General features: G+C 48.0%; 1 protein-coding gene across 2 annotated transcripts in view; it reads right to left on the bottom strand.

The window, feature by feature from the left end:
- The window catches only part of TTC21A (tetratricopeptide repeat domain 21A), a 1,029,691-nt gene that overhangs the window by 62,339 nt on the left and 944,838 nt on the right, over positions 1-22,514 (bottom strand). For both annotated transcript variants that reach the window (XM_069647746.1, XM_069647747.1), the window contains exon 27: positions 1,671-1,791. In XM_069647746.1, the coding sequence (XP_069503847.1) occupies positions 1,671-1,791 (121 nt within the window). The remainder of the gene's footprint in view (positions 1-1,670; positions 1,792-22,514) is intronic.

Raw genomic sequence — 22,514 nt, 5'->3', positions numbered from 1 at the left:
GGGGGTGGGAGTTGGTGTTGGGGTTGGGAGTTGTTGGGCGCTGGGTGGGGGGTGGGAGTTGGTGTTGGGGCTGTGGGTTTCTTGTTCACAGAAATAAACACTGTTTAAACGAGATCATCTTGTATGTTTTAATTCAATACAATTTGGGGCTTGTGCATTCAATGCATGTATGGGCCGCATGCGTACCAAGTCATAAGAATTGTCCATGAGGACCTATCAGACCATTCATCCTTCCCTCATGTCCCCACGTGTGTCCTGTGGTGCCCTGTTCACACCTTCATTGTCTTCCTCATCTGAGTTACGGGGGTTGTGGTCCTCTTCTGCAGGCATTTAAATGTTCCTACGTCTGCACAAGTTGTGCTGCATTGCATGGCAGAATGCCCTGTGTTGTCACATGGTTCAAGTCTGTGTCCTGGGGTGGGTCAGTCATGTTTCTTGGACTGTTCTGTGCATTTCTGTTCATGCATCATGTGACCTGTAGTTGTTTCAATTTTCTAATGCTTACGTACCACACGTGGGTGGTGTGCATGGAGATGTGCAGATGGGCATGCCTCTTGGGTGCATCCAAGTCTTGGTCCTGCACCTTGGAGAAGGTGGGCTGTGACATCCCATGCAGTGTCCCAACTGTGTGTTTGTATCCACCCATTCCATGGAAGTGCGACACAGCCACGAGTTTTAGCATGGAGGGATGGCAGTTCTGATAGCAATGGCACTCTGCAGTTCTGCCTGTGTCAGGGTGAGCAGTTCGGTGATGGTGGGACGGTCCAGTCGGTATAGGGTCATTGATTGGCTGCCTGTCAGTGTCCATGGAGGTGGGTGCCCTCCGGAGCATACATCTCCTGCGCATTTGTGGTGCCTGCCTCCTTCCCTGCTGCGGTCCAGCATGCTGTTGTAGCTGCATCTAGGGTGGCAGGTAATGGAGCCCATGATTGACATCTGCTTGTGGCTGCATGTTGCTTGGATGTGCGTTTGAAGTAGGTGTGGCCCTTTTATACTCCTCTCGAATGGTTCTGGTGCACCTGTGCCTTCATTTGTGACACCTGTATGCATTTACCTCCACCTTTTTGGCAGAGGTAACTGTGCTGTGTTTTTGGCAGAGTTTCCTCCAGTTTGTGGAGGTATGTCCGCTGATTTTGGTCTTGTAACGAGGATTTCTTTCTTTTTTTTAATTTTTTTTTTTAGGAGTCTGTTGGCGGAATTAGCCCCGGCACTAATTCCTCTGATTATTGGAGGAATTACTGCTGGAGGTAGTTCCGCTGCAGAGCATTAGTTAGAAGATCACTTTAAAGACTTTCCTTTGAAAGTATTCATTTTGATTGTGCCCTTTTCGAATGGGTGTATATGTATATGTGCAGGTGGGGTAGGGAAGTACAAGGGTGGGAGGCAGGGAGACCAAAAGTGAACAACCAAAATGAAGACTGTAAAAAAAAAAGTCTTTCAGAATACATAGAACCATGCCACACATGACCCAAAACGCAGAACCCTCCAAAACAAATGTAAGCGTTACAGTAATGTCAAGAAGAATGAATATTTATTATTTGGAATGGGTGATTAGGGTGCCAATATCCATGTACTATATGTTTAACAGATGTCTGTCAAAAATTGTCTCCATTGTAATAAACCTCTGAAAAAATTAAATTATCTATGAAATATTAATGTTTCTGACTCACCAATTGTTGGGTTTGACCGGTTACTGTATTTCCAGGCCAGTTCATAGTTAGCTGAAGCATCTTGATACGACTGTTCCTTTTCCATGATGAAACCCAGGTATTCGTATGCTTTACAGCAGGACTAAGACAAAGCATATATGACAACTGCATTAGGTGTAGTAGCGAATTACATAGAGTGTGCATAATGAAACTTTCACTTATTGCTGTTGTTCCCAGTTATAGCACCTTACGGGTTTTAAATAGTCAGTTGACAACCATTATTGCCTGCAAGTGATGTCAATCGTGTTAGATTAGAAAACAGGTCACAACACAGTGTGTAATATTAATTTAAACTATGAGAATCCTCTGACTTAGTTTTCACTATCGTGACGTAGGACGTGCAGACTAAAAGTGTTTGTTACTCAGCATTTTACTATTATAATTTTTCTTGAGTGTCAAGAGGGAGGCTGAGTAAGTGAATGGCCGTTTGAGTAATTACAGGTCAAGTTCAGAGGATTCCTTTAATTATACTTTCTATTATTTCTACTAGCAGCAAACATATATTATTTTTTAAAAATGTACATTTCCCAACAACCTATGGATAAAATACCCAAAAAACAGTCCAACTCAACTATGTCCCTTCTCTGCATTTAAGAACCACCCATTCTATCCTCTTTCTTTGCTGCCTGCAATAAGATAATTGCTACTTTGTTTCTGCTCTGTATTCGTATTCTTATAGTGTATTCCTTTGTATTTTACTATAAATGACTGCATAGTGGGATGGTTTTGTGTCCAACCTAGTCCTGGGTGCACAGCGCCTTGGCCACCTTTGTAGAGCAGGGCGGGGCAGTGCGTTCTTAATCCCGGCATTGGGTTTCTCCACCGTTATCCCCCCATCTTCCCCACGTTGACATCTTTTAGTGGGACTTCATCGGCGCTGGACACGGGCAGCGGCAGTGATGAGGTACTGTGTAGGGACTGACTGCTTCAGCTGTGAAAGCCCATGGCACGCATGTCCAGTTTGGTGAATATGCTTCTTCTCTTAGCATCATTACTGGATATGCTGGCTAACAGGAAATTGTCTGTGATATTTTTTTTTTTTGTATCCTGTGATAATTTACTGATTTAAACTGCGTAAGTCTATGAAGAGCTTGTTGGACTGAGGTTTCTTTATAAGGACCACTGGTCTCCGCCATTCCGAGGCTTTGATGGGCTCTATGGTGTTGTCATCTGATAAGTTCTCGGAGTGGCTCTCTGGTCGTTGTGGTGACAGGGTGAATTCTGTACTTAACTGGGACTGCTTTAACTTTATTTTGTGAATGCAGTTCCTGACACACCCTAGCTTGCCGACAAACAGGTCTTTGTGATCGTCACTCTCAACGTCACCATCTCTTCGGAAAAAACAAATAGGGGGGTTCAACAGGTGATGCCTGGAGCGCACTCATCCATCTCACAGAAGTGATGGTGACCAGGAAAATAACATTAAGGGTGAGCAGTCTAAAAGAACATGAATGTTGGGGCTAAAAAGGAGCACTGACAAGAAATGTCAACACTCAAATCAAGTCCCACACTAGAACAAACTGGTGTGGGGGAAACGGATTGCCCAATCTCTGCAAAAAGTGTGGGTATTATGAAGAAAGAGCCTTGCTCGGAGGTCATTTTAAAAACTGAGATAGCGAGCAGGTACCCCTTTACAGTCCCAATCTGTAGGCCAGTCCGGGCCAAAGTAAGCAGAAGATCTAAAACAGAGAATATATGACAGGTGAAAGGGTCCAGATCCTTCTCTCGGCAAAAAGAGAAGAACCCACGCCAAATGAGGGCATAAATGGACTTAGTGGCAGGCCTGCGAGCTGAAAGGAGCAAATGCAGGGCGTAATCAGACAAATCTCACTCTTTGAATTTCAGCCCCTTCAGCAGTTAAGCACGAAGGAACAGGGTGCATAGGTTTAGTTTGAGGACCTGCCCCTCTGACTGTGAGAGCAGATCCACCCTCGTCGGAATGGACCAGGGAGGGCAGATGGACCTGTCCAGAAGCTACAGCTACAACATTCTCTAGGCCCAGTTGGAAGCAATCAAAATCAATGTAGACTCACACAAGCGCTGTCTCCTAAGAACAAAGAGAATGCCAGAGATTGGCAGGAACTCATAGAGGAGAAGGAAGTTCCACTTGACCGTCAGTGCGTCCCCCAGAACCTCATGATGAGGACATTCCCTGGATCAGAATAACTCACACTTCTTGTTAATACTGAAGGCAAATCGGTTCAATTGAGGAGTCGCCCTTACAGAAAAGGTCTCCTCCAGAACTTCCTAGCAGAGCTTCCACTCATAGGCAGCTGAAGTCTGTCTGCTCAAGGTGTCCACTATGATATTATCTGTCGTGGTTATATGTGTTGCAGCCAGTGACACATCATTCTCCAGAGCCCAGAACCACAGTTGCATTGCTTTTCTGAACAGAATCAAGGCCCCCACGCCATCTCTCTTGTTGAGGTAACGCATGGCCACTGTGTTGTCCATCAAGACGAGCACCCACTAGCCTTGCACAGAAGCAAAGGCAACTAGGGCCAGCTTGATCGCCCTCAATTCCTGCAAATTGATGTGTTCCTGAGTCTCTGTGGGAGACCATAGTCCGCTCGCTGTCAGATGACATGGGTAGCATAGCTCAGTGGCAATGCGCTCTTCTTGGAAGCAAGACGACGCAGAGCAAAACAGATTCGAAACCCAGGTCCGCACTTAGAAACCTCTTCGGTATTAAGCACGTTATAAATAACCAATTCTAATAATTATAAGATCTAGCATATGAGCATCCAAGCCCTTCAAAGAGGCATCTTTGATTACCGTCAGTTGGGACCAAGGCTTCTGAAGAAGCACCCCTCTCCACAAGTTGTCTTGCAGGAACCTGCATGAGAGATGCTGAGCTACATTGTCCGAGACCCACACGAGGTCTGACATCTGTCCCTGAAACTGAGACCTTGAGATGGACTACATTGCCAGACCTTGCAATGGAGAAGCCACTGAAGCCTCTATGCACGTGCAGGCAAGCCTCTAGTGCTACAAGGATGCAGGAAGCCACGAGACCCAGTAAGTACAGGAAGACCAAGGCTAGAACCAGTTCCTGGCATTAGAGGGCATGAACCATCCAGTTCACAACTCGATCCTAGGGAGGATAAGCCCTACTCAGGTGAGTGTCCAGGACTGCACAAATAAACCAGCAGGATTGTGACAGCAAAACCTGGCACTTCCTAAACTTCAGGGAGAAACACAAACAGTGCAACAAGCTGCACATATGTTACAGATACCTGGTCAGGGGAGCAAGTTTGGGTGAGCCGCACCCACTGCTAGAAGTATTGTTGAAGACTCTGAGTGAATGAAAGACTGAATGGCAGGACCACAAACCTCAGATACTTTCTGTGCATGAGATAGATCGGCACATGCAAGTATGAATCCTAAAGATCCAGGGACACTAATGAGTCCTGTAGATTGAGGACTTGAAGGATCTGGGCCAGGGTGACAATCTTGAACTTGTCGATGCGCATGCACAGGTACAAGACCCTTTGGTCCAGGATGAGCCACAGACCCCTGCTTTCTTCTGCATAATCAATAAAATAATGTATTTGGACATTGCATCCATTAACAAAGATTAAAATCACAACAAAGCATGACCACAAAAATACAACGGCCTTGACACGTTAATATAAATCTCCCTCAGGACTAGACCCCTGACTCCGTAATAATAATTATTTTAAAAGTATCCTTAATAAAAATGTGCTGCATCAGCTTTTGGTCATCGCTGATGGTGAGGCTAGGAGTTCCTGAGGTGAAACGTTATGGATTGGCACCTCAACTGGCGCCCATGCTAAACTGTTCTGGGTTGGTATTACAGAAGGGCTGGTACAAAATCGAACAAGAAGTCACACTCATTCCGCGGGGCACCTTACAATTCGTCAGACATGGTTTTAGAGGAGCGGGTGGCCCATTATTAGAGGCAACTAAAAATACCCTCCAGTGGTGGGATCGGGCATTATGATGGAAGAAATGAACCACTGGCCTAGGGTCTTATAGCTCAATGGGTTGCAATATGGACATTACCCCAAGGTGGAGTAATGCTTTATGGGTGCGCTAGGGGGGCCGGGAGACTTTAAGGTTGATGGACGTTTTGCACGATGGGAACCCGCTGCTTTTTGAAGAATGTACAAATAAATTTCAAGTGGGAAAGGGAGAACGGTTTAAGTATATGATATGATATGATATGGCATTTATAACGCGCCTATACACGAGTGTTCAAATAAGACAATGGATCTCACAGAGAATGGTGAAAGAGGCGGGTATGAGAGCTCCATTGCGACTAGAGCTGACTATGCGAGAAGGGATTGTGTCGAAGGGCATCTCAAGGCTCTACTGCCTGTTAGATAGGCCACAACCAGAAGACAGGCCCCCTTATATGGACCAATGGGAGGGTGACTTACGTATTGCCATTTCGGAGGATGAATGGGGGCAGATCTGGAATAGGGTCCACAAGGCATCGAATTGCACGACCATCAGGAAATCAGCTAACATACTTTGCTATAGATAGTACCTGACCCCACAACAACTACATAAAATAAACCCATAATACTTTCCTTTACGCTGGAGGAATTGTGGGGGCAGGGGTGACCTTGGGAATATGTGGTGGTCCTGCCCTAAAGCTAACATTCTCGCAGAGAATGGTGAAAGAGGCTGGTATGAGAGCTCCATTGGGACTAGAGCTGACTATGCGAGAAGGGATTGTGGCGAAGGGCATCTCAAGGTTCTATAGCCTGTTAGATAGGGCACAACCAGAAGACAGGCTCCCTTATATGGACTAATGGGAGGGTGACTTACGTATTGCCATTTCGGAGGATGAATGGGGGCAAACCTGGAATAGGGCCCACAAGGCATCGAAATGCACGACCATCAGGGAATCAGCTTACAACTTTGCTATAGATAGTACCTGACCCCACACCGACTACATAAAATGAACCCACAATACTCTCCTTTATGCTGGAGGAATTGCGGGGGTGGGGGTGACCTTGGGAATATGTGGTCGTCCTGCCCTAAAGCTAACATTTTTTGGAAAGAAATACTGGGGCATATCAAAGAGATCACGGGGGTGCAACTGCCTGACTCCCCAGTGGTGATTTTACTGGGGGCAATAACAGAGGATCTCTATGGCGCAAGTGGGGCCATGGTGACGCCCATTACACACCTACTAACAGCGGCCCTATTGACACTGGCCCAAGGCTGGAAAAAGGTAGCGGGCCCGGTTTCGGCTTGATGGTGGGTCAAGATCCAGAATATCTTGGCTATGGAAAATGTGTGTACGTTAGCCAATGGGACATACCAGAGGTTTATTAGGGTGTGGTTCCCCTTTCGAGAACTTACCAAGGATTGGGAGCAACCCTTTTATAAGCCGGGGCTGCTTAAGAGCTTCACCATTTTATAAATGTACGGGCGGGCGTAATGTGCAATGCATGAACTGTGAACATAAATTGTCTCGCTTCAGGGAACTGACGTTTTTACCATACTTGTTCTTTACTGTTTGTTGTTCTTTGGTTTGGTTGCAGTTTGTCGGGGGAGGGAGGGTTCTGTTTGAATTTTATTTTTCTTCAAATAGAACAACCGTTTATTGCGACTGAAGAAATGCAAATTGATGGTGGGCTCTATATCTTTTTATTTCCTTGGTTCAATTCGAATTTTGTCGCTTGGGTGACTACGTTACGATCCTATGTATCAAATGAAAAAAGCGATAATGAATCAATTAATAAAGGTTTTAAAAAAACAAAATAGTATAATCTCTCCTGCACCACTGTTACGTTCCTGTGTGGTAGGAAACCATGCACACTGTGCCTCATGAGTGTAAACGGGGAATTCAACTAATGGCATGCATCACAGAATACATAGACAGTCTTCCATTTCATACACTAAATTGTGTAAAAAAAAAAAGAGTGCCAAGCTCAATAGGCCTCTCACTTCCTCTGCCAATTGCAGAAACCTGAGGCCATGCTTCATCCCCAGGTTTATCAAGCTTGGTCGAACACTTAGAGGATCAAAGTGCAAATTGTATGCAGGGGATCGGCAAAGAAAGGCCTACGTGCTTTTGGATCAAAGCGCAGAGTAAGTGTGAAGAGTAAAACAGACCAAGATCGCCTCAGGGACGTCATTTCACCAAAATGCCTGTGGTAGCAGAAGTAACATCACACGACCCATGACCTCTGATGGATTACATCACAGGAAGTAATGTCATTTGACACCACCCTTAAGTGACATCACAGGAAGCGATGGAACACGACCCTTCACCCCTTGATAAAACAGGAAGTGGCATCACATAGCATTGTTACTAAGTACACTAGGAAAAGAACAAGTTACTTACCCCTGGTAACGTTCATTCGATTGGATATTCCACCCACGTATTCCTCATCTTTAGATAGATATCCTCTCCAGCTTCGCTGCTCAGTACAGGGCACTGTGCGTCAATGTGGTCGACTAGATGTCCCTCGTGGGCCTCTGTCCTGAGGCTGACGCCATCACTGGTACATATAGCATGTGCAGCACTAGTTAGCTTCAGTTCTGGTTTAACGCCCTCATGCATGATTAACGGCATTACTATGTAGAAGCCAGTATAATACCTTGAAAGAGCGTAAGGTGTAATGCACTGAAATTCCAATGCGGGGTAGGTTGGGAGGGGCGATGAGGAATACGTGGGAGGAACATCCAATCGAAAGAAAGTTACCAGGGGGTAAGTAACTTGTTCTTTGAATGTATTGTGTCCTCCCACGTATTCCTCATTTTTAGATAAACTCCCAAAGCAGTGTTAGTTTTGAAGAAGGGAGTATGAATTTTAGATGCTTATTCAGTTACAGAAGGTATTCCAGCGGCAGCGATACAAGGATTTAGTTGCTGGCCTTCTGGCTGAAAGCAAAATCTCCATTACGTCAACCGTGAGGTCCCAATCCTTATATCTCATCCTCTCAGAAACCATGCGTGAAGGTTGAGTGTCTTGACGTCTGAATGGAGAACCTGACTCTCTTCTCGCAAGAAGGCCCTCTCTTTGTGGAAGAAGTATTGGAGGGCCGATAGATATGTCCAGAAGGTCTGGGTACTACGTCCTCATGGCTCAATCCAGAGCAATTAGGATCATGGATTTCCCAAACGTTCTCAACCTCCTAATCACATGAGGAATGACAGGGACTGGAGGAAACGCAAACAAGAGTGGAAACTCCCAGTCCACTACGAACACGTCCACCAGAGCTATTCTTGGGAGAAAATCCCTGGAGTAGAACAATTCGCACTTCTGGGTGACACTGTTTGCAAATAGATCTACTTGAGGGGTTCCCCAAAGGGAAAATCTCTCTTGAAGGACTTCCTGAGCTAGTTCCCACTCGTGCATCCACTGCCATGTTCTCCTCTCCAGCTAGGTGTACTGCTGACAAGGAGATTCCTGCTTGAATTGACCAAAACCAGAGCTGCATTGCCTCTCTGCACAGTGGTAGTGACCCTACACCTCCTCTTATGTTGAGGTAGTACATGGCCACTGTGTTGTCCGTCATTATCAGGATATTCTATCCACATACATCATCGCTAATCTGATTGCCCTGAGCTCCAAAAGGTTGATGTGTAGTTTGGACTCCGATGGAGACCAATGACTGCTTACCGTTGGCATGGGCTCCTCAACCAGCGAGTGAGGCATCCGTAACTACCATTATCTCCGGCCATGGTTGCCAAAAAGGTTCCCCTTTCAGTATGTTGTTCTCGCAGGTCCACCACAGGAGATCCTGTGCGACTCTGCTCAGAACTTGGATCAGATCTGACATCTTGCCCAAGAACTGGGACAACAGTGTTCTGGGGGCCCTTTGTAGGGATCTCATTCTCAGGCGAACCTCTGGCACCAGGAAAATGCAGGATGCCATGAGGCCGAGCAATCTCAATAATTCGAAGGCCAGAAGACGTTGGGCACTCTGGAATTTAGAGACCATCTTCAGGATGTGTTGAGCCCTCACCTCGAGTGGTGAGGCTTTTCCCAAGGATACATCCGGGACTGCTCTGATGATTTGGAGCCTTTGAGACAGTATCATGTGGGACATCTTGAAAATGAGACAGAAGCCCAGTCTGTGGAGAGAGTGGCAGGTCATGCTGAGATGTTCCAGGCATGTTCAGGAGGACAAGCCCTGATCAGCCAATCATCGAGGTAGGGGTAGACGTAAATCTCCCCTCTCCTGAGACTTGCTACCACCATCAACTTGGTGCAAAGCCTCGGGCAGAGGAAGGATCTGAGAAAGGGTAACCATCTTGAACTTGTCCTTCCTGAGGAATTTCTTCAAGCATCTTAAATCCAAGATCGGTCTCAATCATCCGTCCTTCTTGGGGATTAAGAAATAGAGAGAGTACCACCCTGTCTTCCTCTCCGTCACACGTACTGGTTCTATAGCACCTTTCTCTAGCAGGCTCAACATTTCCTGCAAAAGAAACAGATCAGGAACTTTGAATGAGTGGCTCCCTGGGGGATGATCCTGAGGCCTTTTTAGAAAGGGGAGGCAATAACCCTGGACAACTGTTTCCAATTCCCACGCATCTGAAGTAATACCCTGCCATTCTTGCAGATGCTGCGAGAGTCTGCATCTCACTGGGGCTTGTGTGCTAAGGGCTCAGAGAGGTTTTGAGGCAGCTGAAGCAGCACTGATGGTAAGGTAGCTGTTGCTTGGGTGGACTTTGCACCCCTCCCTTGTCCACCACGAGGGGATCTTCTTTGGCCCCTTTGACTAGCCAGTCCTCTCACTCTTCCAACTTAGGAGTAGAACGAACGGACCTACCCCTCCAAGATGATCTGCTGGGGTGAGATGGCTGTGGCTGTTTGATAGCGGTGCTGAGTGATTTGGCTGCCGCCTTCGAGTTGTGCAGCTTCTCTAGGCTTTGGTGAACAGCTGAGTGCCTTCAAAGGGCATGTTGAGGTGTGTAGATTGCACGTCCGGTGCAAATCCAGACTTCCTCAACCATGTAAACCTGCACATCACGGTGCTCGCTGCCATGGCTCTACTGAGGCTGTCTTTTACAATATTCAGGAAGCCGTCTCTTTCTACCCTTTTGGGAATATGCTCATCCGCCATTGCTATACAGTTCCACAAGGTGAACGTAAATTTGGCTAAAGCGCAAGTGGCATTTGCAGACTTAAGAGCCATGCTCACGGCATAAAACACTTTCCTAGCCCAAGCATCAAAGCGCGTATCATCCCTGTCTGGCGAAATGGTTGGATAAGCCGCTTGTTTACAAGTAGAAGTTTCCGCCTGAACCACCAGGCTTCTCTGGCATAGGGTGCTTTGACAAATATTCAGAATCGCCACTGGACTGTCTGTATTTCTTGATAGGGTTTTTATTCATCGCTGCACTAGATTCGGGAGTTTGCCTTTACCATTTTGTAGGGCAATATGGAAGAGAAGAACAGGATCCTTCTAAGGTCCTTTATCCTATATACCCGTCAGGTCATCTTGTTCGAATGGGAGTGAGGGGCTGCCCCATCCTAAAAAGTCTATTACCTTAGTCATAAGCTGCCTATAAGAGGCATCTTCCGGGCCGAGTTTGCCGAATTCAAGTTCAGGTGACGTGCCAATGCCACTCGTATATTGAAGATTTTCGTACAAGTCCTTTACCCTTGACTCCTCAGAGATAAAGGCCTCTGGAAGTTAGGTGTACCAAATTGTAAACCAAAAGGAGTATCTGGATCTGAAGGCTCATGTTCTACATAAATAGAAGACAACGATTTGAAAAAATCCTTTCTAGATAAAGATTTGTATGATTTTTCACCCTCCTTAGAGGGTAATGAAGACTTGATGGGAAAAGACATTGATGGCTTTGACGCCGATGACTTTGAAGGTTTTGTCACCAGTCGCGTCAATGGTTTCAACACTGATGGCCGCAACAGTTTAGACGCACATGGTGTCAATGTCCTTGACGACTTTGGCTTTGACTGAGCCCTCGAAGAGTTTCAAACCCCAACTCAATAGAGTCTTAGATGACTTTTCGTCGAGTCGAGACCTCAATGGTTCTCGTGGGGTTTCTGGAATAAGTCCCGGGCTCAAGATCATGCAGGATTTTGACTTAGCCCTTTCCTTGTAGGCTTTAGCAGGCGCGACAGGAGCATGGCTTTTATCCTTCTCTTTCAAGGGGGGTGGGGCCTCCTTCTCGAACATTTTTAACATTTCCTATTAAATGACTCCCACTCAGCAGGAGTTCCAATTTGTTGGGCATGTAATTCTCCTTTCAGGAGATGAGTCGGATGAAGAGGTGGAAGGTGATCTATGTCGCCTTTTCATTGAAGAAGATGAAGAGTGGTGAGATCCACTCCTGCACCGACAGCACTTTTTGGATTTTTTCCTTCAAGGAGAGTTGCCCCTCGACTCGTTGGACAAGCGATTTTTTTGACAGTCGTCGAGGGGATTTAGTAGGGGGCCTACCCTCAGCTAATTTCCCTTTTTTGCTCTTTCAAAGCCTTACAAGTCATAGACTGGCAGGACCCAGAGTCTGCCGCTCCATGCTGCATGCCCAGACACCACAGACACACCTGATGAGGATCTGTGAGAGACATCTTAGTGCCGCAATAATAGAATTTTTTAACACAGTCTTCGGGGTCGATGGTGTCGAATACGAGGCCATTGTTATTTGAAAATGTAGCATTTTTCACTGGAACCAAAGAGCCCAGTAATTTCTCGAAGTGTCAGCTATCGCTGAAAAACAGAACTGAAGCTAACGGGCGCTGCGCGTGCTATATGCATCAGTGATGACGTCGACCTTCAGACGGAGGCCCCTCGAGGGACATCGAGTCAACCGCAGTGATGCGCAGCGCCCTCTATTGAAATTGTTTTCCGAAGCAGCTAAGTTGTAGAGGATATCTATCTAAAGATGGGGAATACGTGAGAGGACACAATTCATTCGAAATATGGTTACGATATCACTATGATGTGATATACATTTCATACAAGAATGGATCACCTTATGTATCGTTAATATCAGTGTGTATATACCCATATTACCTGATTACTGTGAATCAAAGGCCAAATGATGATGGGTTATTTTATAGCACTTATGCGTAAGCGCTTTATATAGAACAAATATACATACATCACCCAACCTGTGTTGGTACTCATTTATCGACCTCAGAAGGATGAAATTCTGAGTTGAGGTGTTTAAGAACAGACTAAATCAGTGACTCACCCCTTGAAGTGTGCCTGAAATAAACTTTTAATGAGTCTAGAAATTAGTCTACAGAATTCCAGAAAGACAAATTATTTGTTATTCCTATTATTTCTTATTTAGGTTCACTGCTCAAAGTGTTACACTTGTGGAACCCCCTGTTTTTTTTTAAAGAGGCCTGAACAAGAAAGCCAGCCACTCCAGAAACAAAGAGCCACGTGGCGCTGGCCACAGCCCAGGAGCTTACATTTTTAAAAAGAATGTCAAAAATATTTTTTTTCTTTTTAGGGGTAGCAAGGCAGACCACAGGGGTAGTACGGGAGAGGTCCAGAGGTTGCAGCTGCGACCCCTAAATAACATCCCTGGATCGCCTTTGTTCTCCACTTTTTTGCTTCATTTTGCAAACACATAAGTGCACTTGCAAATGTAGCTTTGTAGGCAAAGTTTATTAAAGCACTCTAATGCAATCTGCTTGCTATTTAGCAGGTGCAAATGCAACCTCAGTTCCATAGGGATCCATTGGTTTTGCACCTGCTTTAAAATTACATGTAGGCATAAAATGGGGTGCTCTTCCAGGACGGAGGAGGAATGCAAAGTGGAAATTGTAGAGGCTGCCTAGAGTGAGGGGCAGCCTAGATTCGATTAGCGCACCACGCTGCACAGTAAGAATAAAACGGAGCCGCAGCACTCTTTACACACGTCTTTATTCTTCAACTCCAGGCACGTACTGACCTGGCCCTTCCCTCCCACCGTCACTTCCCTCCCCGCCCTCCTGCCACGGAACATAACTGTCAACATGACAGAAATGCATACTTCGCTTTCTGCCCATCCTAAAACATGGAAAGGCACGCAAGTGAGCTCGAGCGCAAAATAAAAGTGTATGCCTTCCTTTTACGCTTTTTTAAATTCCAAACCTTTCCTGCCCACCGCTTTACAGTGTATCCCACTGCTAACATCCTGTGTTTGCATTCTGCTCTATCTAAAGAGAGATGATCTGAGGGGTAAGGGGAAAGATTCACGTGGAAACAGAGGTTGGGAGCATCGCAGACCAACCACAAAAATAATGTACATTTTATACTGATACTGATTTTAATCACATCGTGTATAGTTTTTTCCATTTGAACAATGCATGTGTGCAACACCGGTAGGGAAGTGGGTGCATTCCCCAGAGTGATGACTTCTTTGCAGGATTATATTGCTCCTTCCCTGGATACAGGGGCAGTCGAGGGCAGTTCCGAAGTAAAAGAGAGTGCCTACGTTTCTAACTTCTGGGGGTAGAGCACTCCAGTGGTTCTGAAGAAGCAGAAGCAGGATACAGCAAAGAGGGATGGGGAAGTGTCAGACTGGGCAGGGCTTGAGATTGAAGGTTGCATGGAGAAGTGTAAAGGGAGGTGGAGTTGGCTGGATAAAGTGGTCCATTCTGAGACCGGAATTGAATACTAGAACGAGTAGTCTATAGAGGAATCTGTGGTAAATAGAGCGCTAACCCACTTGTGAAGTTGTGGGCAAATGCAGGAGAGCAGCATGTGAAGTTGTAGAGAGTCAGTTATAAAATTGCAAATTGTGTTGAGGGGAGAGTGGAAGGCCAAGAATGAAACTAAAAGAGTAGTCAAAACACCTGAGAGAGGACAAGAGTGGAGATCAACGTTTTAGTGGTAATTGAGGGGAGCATCATCACACAAATCTAGTAACTATTCAGAATGTTTAACTATGACACTTTAGTAGTAGTGGTAATGCATTTTTAAAAGGTTACTCCCAGTAGTGACACTGGTACTCTTAGTTGATAGTACCCTTTCCTCCATACTCTTGGGACATCCCGCGATACTGGGTTTCGACCAGAGCCTATTGAAAAACAGCATAGATAGACCAGCAGCATAGGCATAGATAGGCCAGCAGCACCAGCATAGGCATAGATAGACCAGCAGCACCAGCATAGGCATAGATAGGCCAGCAGCACCAGCATAGGCATAGATAGACCAGCAGCACCAGCATAGGCAAAGATAGACCAGCAGCACCAGCATAGGCATGCTTCAGTCAAGCCCCCATGCAGCACCTCCTCTGCATGCCCTGCCCACCCCGTCAGTCCCTTTACCAAGTCAAACTTGGAGACTTTTTAAAAAAAAAAAATCATATTTTATTGGTTTTTCCATGTGTTATAACATCACAGTACATATTAAAGAACGTAATAACAAGAGTCCGATCATAACACTACACCCCCCCAACCTTCCCCCCTGTTTGTCCCCCCTTCCACCTCCACTTCAATTTTGCGTCTGGTGTTTGCTTAGCGGGTTCTCAAGGAGCATAGCGGTACCGTCGGAATGAGTTATTGAGCACGCCAAAGTCTCGGGCCAGGTTTCATAAAGTTTCGCGATCGAGTTGGTGGGTAGCAACACATCACCTTTGGGGGAAGAGCCCCCGGCCATGATGTCTCGCCTTAGGCGGGGCGACCATATTTGTCAAAGAAGGGCAGCCATGTCTCTTCGATATTTGATTTAGCCTCATCAAGTAGGTGTGTGAGGAATTCCATGTCGTAGATGGCGCGTACTTTGGTGACCCATGCTTTTCCCCCCGGCATTCCGGGGTTTTTCCACTTCTGTGCCAGACAGCACCTGGTCGCCACCAACATGATCTGTAGCATGTGATCTTGGATGTCTTCCTGCCCCTCTCCGGAGTCAATTCCAAAGAGGAGAAGCCAAGGGCAGGCGGGTCGTTCAATCCCATCAACCCCTTTGATCCACCTTAACACCTCACCCCAGTACTTTTGGACCATGGGGCATCCCCACCCCATATGAATATAGTCCCCCCTCGCTGTCTTGCATTTCCAGCAATGTGGGTTATATCCCAGCCTCATTCTGGCAATTCTCTGTGGGGGGTAATGCCAGCGATGCAGGACTTTTAGGGCCTGGTGGCGATATTGGAGGGAGGCCGTGGATCTGTTAGCCCGCCTGCACATCGCCCTCCACCTTTCGTCATCGATCTCCTCTCCCAGGTCCCTCTCCCATTGTGTACGTGCCGGGGGTGGGTCCCTTGGGACGGAGAACAAGAAGAGTTTGTAGAGGCGTGATATTGTCCCCTTAGAGCCTCTGGCGGAGAGGAGAAGTCTCTCAAAGTCTGTGAGGTCCCTCCTAAGGGTATCCCCCCATGATGGTTCTGTGAGAACCCCTTGAGTTGGAGATAACGGAAAGGGGACAAGGTACCTATTCCCAGGGCCTCCTCTAGATCTTTCAAGGGTAAGAACATGCCCCCCCCCAGAGGTGGCCGGGCCTGCTAAGGCCGGCTTCAAACCACTTTTGGTACGCTGCTGGTTCTGCTATCTTGGCTAAGAAGGGGGGGGCCCAAATGCAACTCAGCGGAGAGGGCCAAGTCATGAGCCAACGATAGTAGCCTCCCTCCCTCCACAGGGACCACAGCACTCTCAGGACTGGATGGTTCAAGACACTTCTCGGGATCTTTTTCCTTGGGACCCAGAACCACTCCTCCACTGTGACGGGAGCGAGAACCCTATTATCCATAGCCACCCATTGTTTCTCTGTGCCTGGGGTAAAATGGTCGATCAAGATTCTCAGTTGGGAAGCCCTATAGTATGTTTCCAAGTCGGGGTATCCCACCCCCCCGTCATCCTTTGGCCTGGTCAGTACCTCGTAAGAGATCCTGTGTTTTTTACCCGCCCAGAGGAAGTTGAGAAGGACTCGCTTTGTTTCCGTGAAGAATGTCTTTGAGACCAGTACCGGGAGCATCTGGAAGAGGAATAGGAACTTGGGGAGGATAACCATTTTTATGAGATTAAGGCGTGCCATCCAGGAGAGACCCAACCCCGCCCATCTTTCCGCGTCTTTTCTGATTGCTGACCAGAGGGGGGGGGAGTTGGCCAAATATAAGTCCTCATGGTCACGTGTCACCTGGACCACCAGATACCGGAATCCCTCCTCCCGCCGGGCAAAGGGGAGCCCTCCCATATAGGCTGCCTCAGGGTCCGACAGGTTACCCCCTATGAATGCCACCGACTTCTCCAGGTTGACCTTGTAGCCGGACAGTTCTCCGTAGCGTGCGAGGCCCTGTAGGACCCTGGGAACCGTCTGGGATGGCTTTGTAATGTATAGCAGTGCATCGTCTGCGAAGAGGCAGATTTTGCAATGTGTGTCACCTATCTGTACCCCCCTAATGGCTTCGTCATTGCGGACCGAGATTGCCCATGGTTCCATTACAAGTGCATAAATTAACGGGGACAGTGGGCAACCCTGTCGTGTACCGCGCTCGAGGGGGAATACTCTGGACTCCATCCCATTTGCTACCACCCTGGCGGAGGGTGAGGAGTAGAGTGCGGACATCCAACCAAGCAACTTCGGGCCCATGCCTATTGTGAGAACCTCCCCCATGAAAGCCCAACTGACCCTGTCAAAGGCCTTCTCCGCGTCGAGGGCCAGTAGGAGCGTGCCTTCACCCCGAGCCACCCTGGATGTGAGCACGTGGAGAGTCTTCCGCATGTTGTCGGAGCCCTGTCTATTTAAAACGAATCCTGCTTGGTTGTGGGATGTATCAGGCGAGGAAGGCAGTGCTCCAATCTGGATGCCAGGATTCTTGCAAAGATTTTGGCATCCAGGTTTAGGAGCGAAATAGGTCTATAGGACCCGCATTCCGTTGGGTCTTTGCCGGGTTTAGGTATTACGATGATGAGGGCCTGTAAGAACGTCGGGGGAATTGAGTCTTGGTTCTTAATTTGGTTAAATAATTTGGCTAGTGGCTTTAGGAGGACAGATTGGGTCTGCTTATAGAAGTCCGCCGTATAGCCATCACCCCCCGGTGCCTTTCCCGCTTTCAGTCTTTTAATGGCGCCCTCCTCCTCCGATATCTCCCCCTCCAGGGCCTCTAGCTCTACTTCTGACAACTTAGGCAGGGGGTGCTCTGCCAGGTAGGTGCGAATGTCGTCTAGTGATTCGCCTGCCTGTCTAGAGTAGAGTGTGCTATAGTAGTCGGCAAAGCAATCCACTATTTCCTCCTGGCCTTTGTGGGACCCGCCTACCCCATCCCTGAGATGGGGGACTCCTCTCTCGGCTCTACAGCCTCGGGTTCTCCGTGCCAAAAGGGTCCCGAGCCAAAAGGGTCCCGACCCTGTCCCCCCGTTCATAGTACTTTTGCTTGGTATATCGTTTTTTCTTAACAACTTCCCCTATAAGGACTGTGTGAAGTTCTTGTCTTTTGCCTTGCATCTCCTTCAGGAGCGCCCCACGGTCAATCCCTGGGTGACCCAGCTTGGCTCGCAGCCCGCCCAACTCTGTGCAGATTCTATTTTCGATGAGGCCCCTGTCCAGTTTACGCCTCGATCCTTCTGCGATAAGGAGGCCCCTGAAGGTGGCTTTTGCCGCCTCCCATACCATGGACATATCGGTCTCGGCCGTATCATTTATCTCAAAGAAGGCCGCCATTTCCTTGCCCATGAAGTCCCAGAATACAGGGTCCCTGAGGAGCGTGTCATTGCATCGCCATCGGGAAGATCGTGGGGAGATGGGCAACGACCAGTTAGCTAGGAGTAGTTTGTGGTCGGACCATGTGATGGCTTCTACTTTTGGTTGTTCCCATCCCCTCATTCCCCTCCTCAGAGATCAACAGAAGGTCGATCCTGGTGTAGGTGCAGTGCGGGGGTGAGAAGAAGGTGTATCCGCCCTGGCCCGGGTGTGCTTTACGCCAGACGTCCACCCAGTAATGTTCCCTAAGGAGGGCTTGCAGGGCCAGGTTGTCTTTAGAGGTCGTCTTGGGTGCCCCCCCTTTCGCGGACCACCAGTCCAGGCGGGGATCCGATATCAGGTTAAAATCCCCACCTAGTATCATGGCGCCCTCTGCCCATTCGTCCATGAGATTGAAGATCTGGGTCAGGAAATGTATCTGTCCCGAGTTGGGTGCGTATAAAGTGGCCAGGGTGATGCTTTCCCCCTCGTAGGTTCCCTTAATACCCAGGAATCGGCCCCCATGTTAGGCAGAAACCTGTGCAGTTCCCTTAGGGAACACTGCAAAAGATTTAGGACTACAGGTGTTAGCAGTAAACCCACTTGGTAGCAGTCTGTACCACCCAGATTTACCTGTTAGCTGTGGCTGAGCAGTCAGACTTCTCTCAAGAAGAGTTACGCAGTATGCAAAGTATACACAATAGGCACTCAGACACAACAATACAAGCAAACACGGACCAGAGCTTTGGTATCAAAGTATATAATTATTTATTTAAAAACACACTGTTTGAAAAACTCCAGCACTCTTGTTGTAAAATATTCTAAACACAGTTACTATTGTAATATATACACCCCTTTTTCCTTATCAGATAAGTCTTAGTAAAACACCACTTATTTTCATACAGAGGTGAGCGCTTGACTAGATAGCACTCCAATAAGTTTGTGAAAAAGAGAGGGAAAAAGACAGAATATGGAAAGGTACACCACTCTAAGATTCAGGAACACTGTTAGCAAGGCAGAAGAGCAAAAGTCACTGGTGAGCCAAAGTCCAAAGGCTGGGCCCACTCTTAGAGAGAGCAGAGCACAAATGCGCCCAAGATCACACAGTTACACTAGGCTTAGAAAGTCTTGCAGAGAGTTCAAAAAGAGTTTAGAGAGGCTTAGGAAAGTTTAGCCAGGGTGTCCCAGGCTAACCCAGGTTCGAAAGCCGGGGGCTAAATCTACCCCGTACAGTCGGTAGCAAGGGAAGCCAGGCGGGGCACGGTACCTTAAGTGGGAAGGATCATCCAGCGGTGGCAGTTGTTCCTGGCAGTGGGTGCAAGTCGCGTCGTCGCCCCGGGAAGAGGAGATCTCGACTTGGAGGAAAGATGAAGGTCGTTGCACTGCCAGGGAAGAAACCAGCCGCGGAGTTTTCTGGTTAAAGGTGGTACCTTTTGTTCGCGGTCGTGGTAAAACGTGGTATCCCGGTTGCCGGGGTGCTTGGCACAGGCAAGGTGGCCACGAGGTACGTCGGGAAGGCGAAAAGACAGTGAAACTGGTTATCCCCACCAGTCAAAGGAAGAAGACTCTCCGGCGGGAGATCTCCTCTGTCGTTGGGAAAAGTGGTGAGACGGTCCAGCAGGGCTCCACCGGTGGTGGCGTCGTGGCAGGTCGGCTCAGCTTCTCCCTCGTCGGATTCTTAGGTCATGTGGCGACTTCTGAAGTTCCAGTCCCCAAAGCCCTGCTTTTATGCAGAAAAACCCCATTCACTCAGCCTAGCTGTCACTCACATGCTAAGTGGTGAGACGGCCGGCTCACCACTTGGGCCAATCAGGACGGAGTGCGACTTGAGTTGCCTAGGCAATTCAGTCCAGGGTGCCTAAATCCCCCTCCAACCCTCCTAAGTACCCCAGACAGAGTGGCACCACTTTGGAGGGCTTCTGTGGAGAAGCCCGCCAAAAAGTGGAAGAAAGGGCTCGACTTGGGTTGGAGTCACAGAAGAGAACACAAACGCCATTTTAGAATCAAGTTTTAGCAAAAAATACCAACCGGAGAATTAATATTAATTAAATAAACCGGCGGTATGTTCGAGGCTAAAGTAAATAATTAAATAAAGATAGTAGCCTAAAACAATGGGAAATCCCATAGGAAAATATTCGCGGTTGAATATAAAAAGTAGTATCCACTGCCACCAGCCAAAACTCGATCAGGGGGGACGGAGACGTGCCCCCTCGACTAACAGACCGTGGGGCAATTGAATTGCCCCAGTCAGTACATCCACAATATGATGGTTTGTACTGGTTCTGTTCAGAATTTTAGACTAGTAAAGTCAATGGTGACTTTACATGCCCTGGGAGACAGTAGTCAGTCCCAGGGTATGGAGTCTATACTGGGGGTCACTATGACACCCCTGTGTTACTGCACTGAGGGTGCTGTCTAACACACATCACAAAAACACATGAAGCCCTATGGAGTAAAAGACCCCATAGCCCATTAAACACATCTAGATTCAAAGAAACACACTCAAATCATGTCCAAGAGTGAGGGTAAAAGAGTCTCACTCTTGGCAGGAGAAACAAATAAACCCCAAAAATCCAGCAAAGCTGCTGGGGGACTCACTAGGTTAGGAAATTCAGCCTAAACAGAGAATTCTCCCTAACACCCCAAAGCCCCTCTTGGTCTCTACTCCCGTAAGGCGAAACGTCTTATTAAGAAGGATGCCCACCCGTTCCTTCTTTGAGCTCCTGTGGGAGGCCCAGTAGTTGCTACCAATCTCTTTCCCCTTTATTTTCGACTCCTTTCCCTGCCTGTAGTGTGTTTCTTGTAGGAAAAGGACTGTCAGGTGTTGTTTGCGGAACAAATTACTCGTAAGGGACCTTTTGTTCTGGGAGTTGAGGCCCTTGACATTTAGCGTGCCTATTTTCCCGTCAATCATTGTCATCTTTCATCCTGCGCTCTATAGGCCCCTCTGAGTGACCGCTATCTAGAACCTGTTGTGAGATCAGTGACCATGACTTGAGCTGGATTACCCCCATTCCCCTCACCCCGTAACAAACTCCATCCCCCATCCCTCTCATCCGCCCTCCCTCCCCCTTACCCATGTTGTAGGGCATTCGCCGCCTGCTCCCCAAAGGGGGTTGAAGCGAGCAACGAACCGCCAGGGTCGCTACCCCGGCCCCGGGAAAAGATATTTTGGGTATGACACCTTGCGTCGTGCCTCTTTAGCGGTGCATGTCGGCCCTCTGGTGTCGATGGAGGGGATCCGGTGACAGTGTCCCCTTCCTTATCCATCTTCCAACCCTGGTAGCCGACCAGCAGCTCCCAACCCTCTCAGAGTGTGTCGCTGTGCCTGGTCGCATGCCGCCAGCAGTTCTCCGAGGCAAAACGGGAAGTATCACATCATGAAACCACATAACAGCCACAAAAATGGGCAGCATTGCAACTCCAACCTGGACTGGATCGCTTGAACTAGGAACTCCACGCAAATTGTGGGGAAAACATATTGTGCCCAGTGAGGTCCTTGAAAGTACGGTGACTGTGGGAGGACCTAAACCAGGCCATAGCTTAGTAATTCAGCCTTAAGTACTGCTTGTGTGCTCACGTGGGGTCCCCTCTTTCCCTAGAAGGGTGTCTGGTCTTCCGAAACTTGCGTGATCCCTTGACTTTGAGTTTCCCATGAGGGAGGTCTGGGCCCCGGGGGACATGACCGCGGTCTCTCTGGGTTCCACTCTGATCTCCAGATGGTCCCGTGTGGTCTCCCGTCAGGTCATCAGTGGCCCTCTGAATGTCCGTTTCTGTGACCAGTTGATATCTCTGGCCTTGCCACTCGAACGCAAGGTAGAACGGGTGACCCCAGCGATATCGCACTCCCTTTTCTTGAAGCCATCTGGTGATGGAGCCGCACTTCTTTCTCATCTGAAGCGTGAGGGCGGAGAGGTCTTGGTATATTGTCACTCTGGAGTTACCGTGTTGGATATCGCGCAAGGTTCTTGCCCTCTCCAGCACCCTAGCTTTGTCTCTGTAATAGTGAAATCTTGCCAGGACCGAGCGTGGGACCCTCCCTTCGCCCCCAGATCTGTGAACCCTGTCAAGGAGAAGAGTCTCACCTGAGTCGGACCCCAGGACAATTCGGATGATGTCCTGAACTTTACTTTCCAGTCCCACAAGTGTTTCTCCTTCAATCTCCTCAAGGCTGAAAATTCTCAAGTTGTTCCTCCTCTCCCGATTTTCCATATCATCAACCTTGAGC

Source organism: Ambystoma mexicanum, chromosome 2q (genome assembly GCF_040938575.1).
Source record: "Ambystoma mexicanum isolate Mex_15411 chromosome 2q, UKY_AmexF1_1, whole genome shotgun sequence".
Lineage (NCBI taxonomy): Eukaryota > Metazoa > Chordata > Amphibia > Caudata > Ambystomatidae > Ambystoma > Ambystoma mexicanum.
This window is presented reverse-complemented; position numbering and strand designations above follow the sequence as displayed.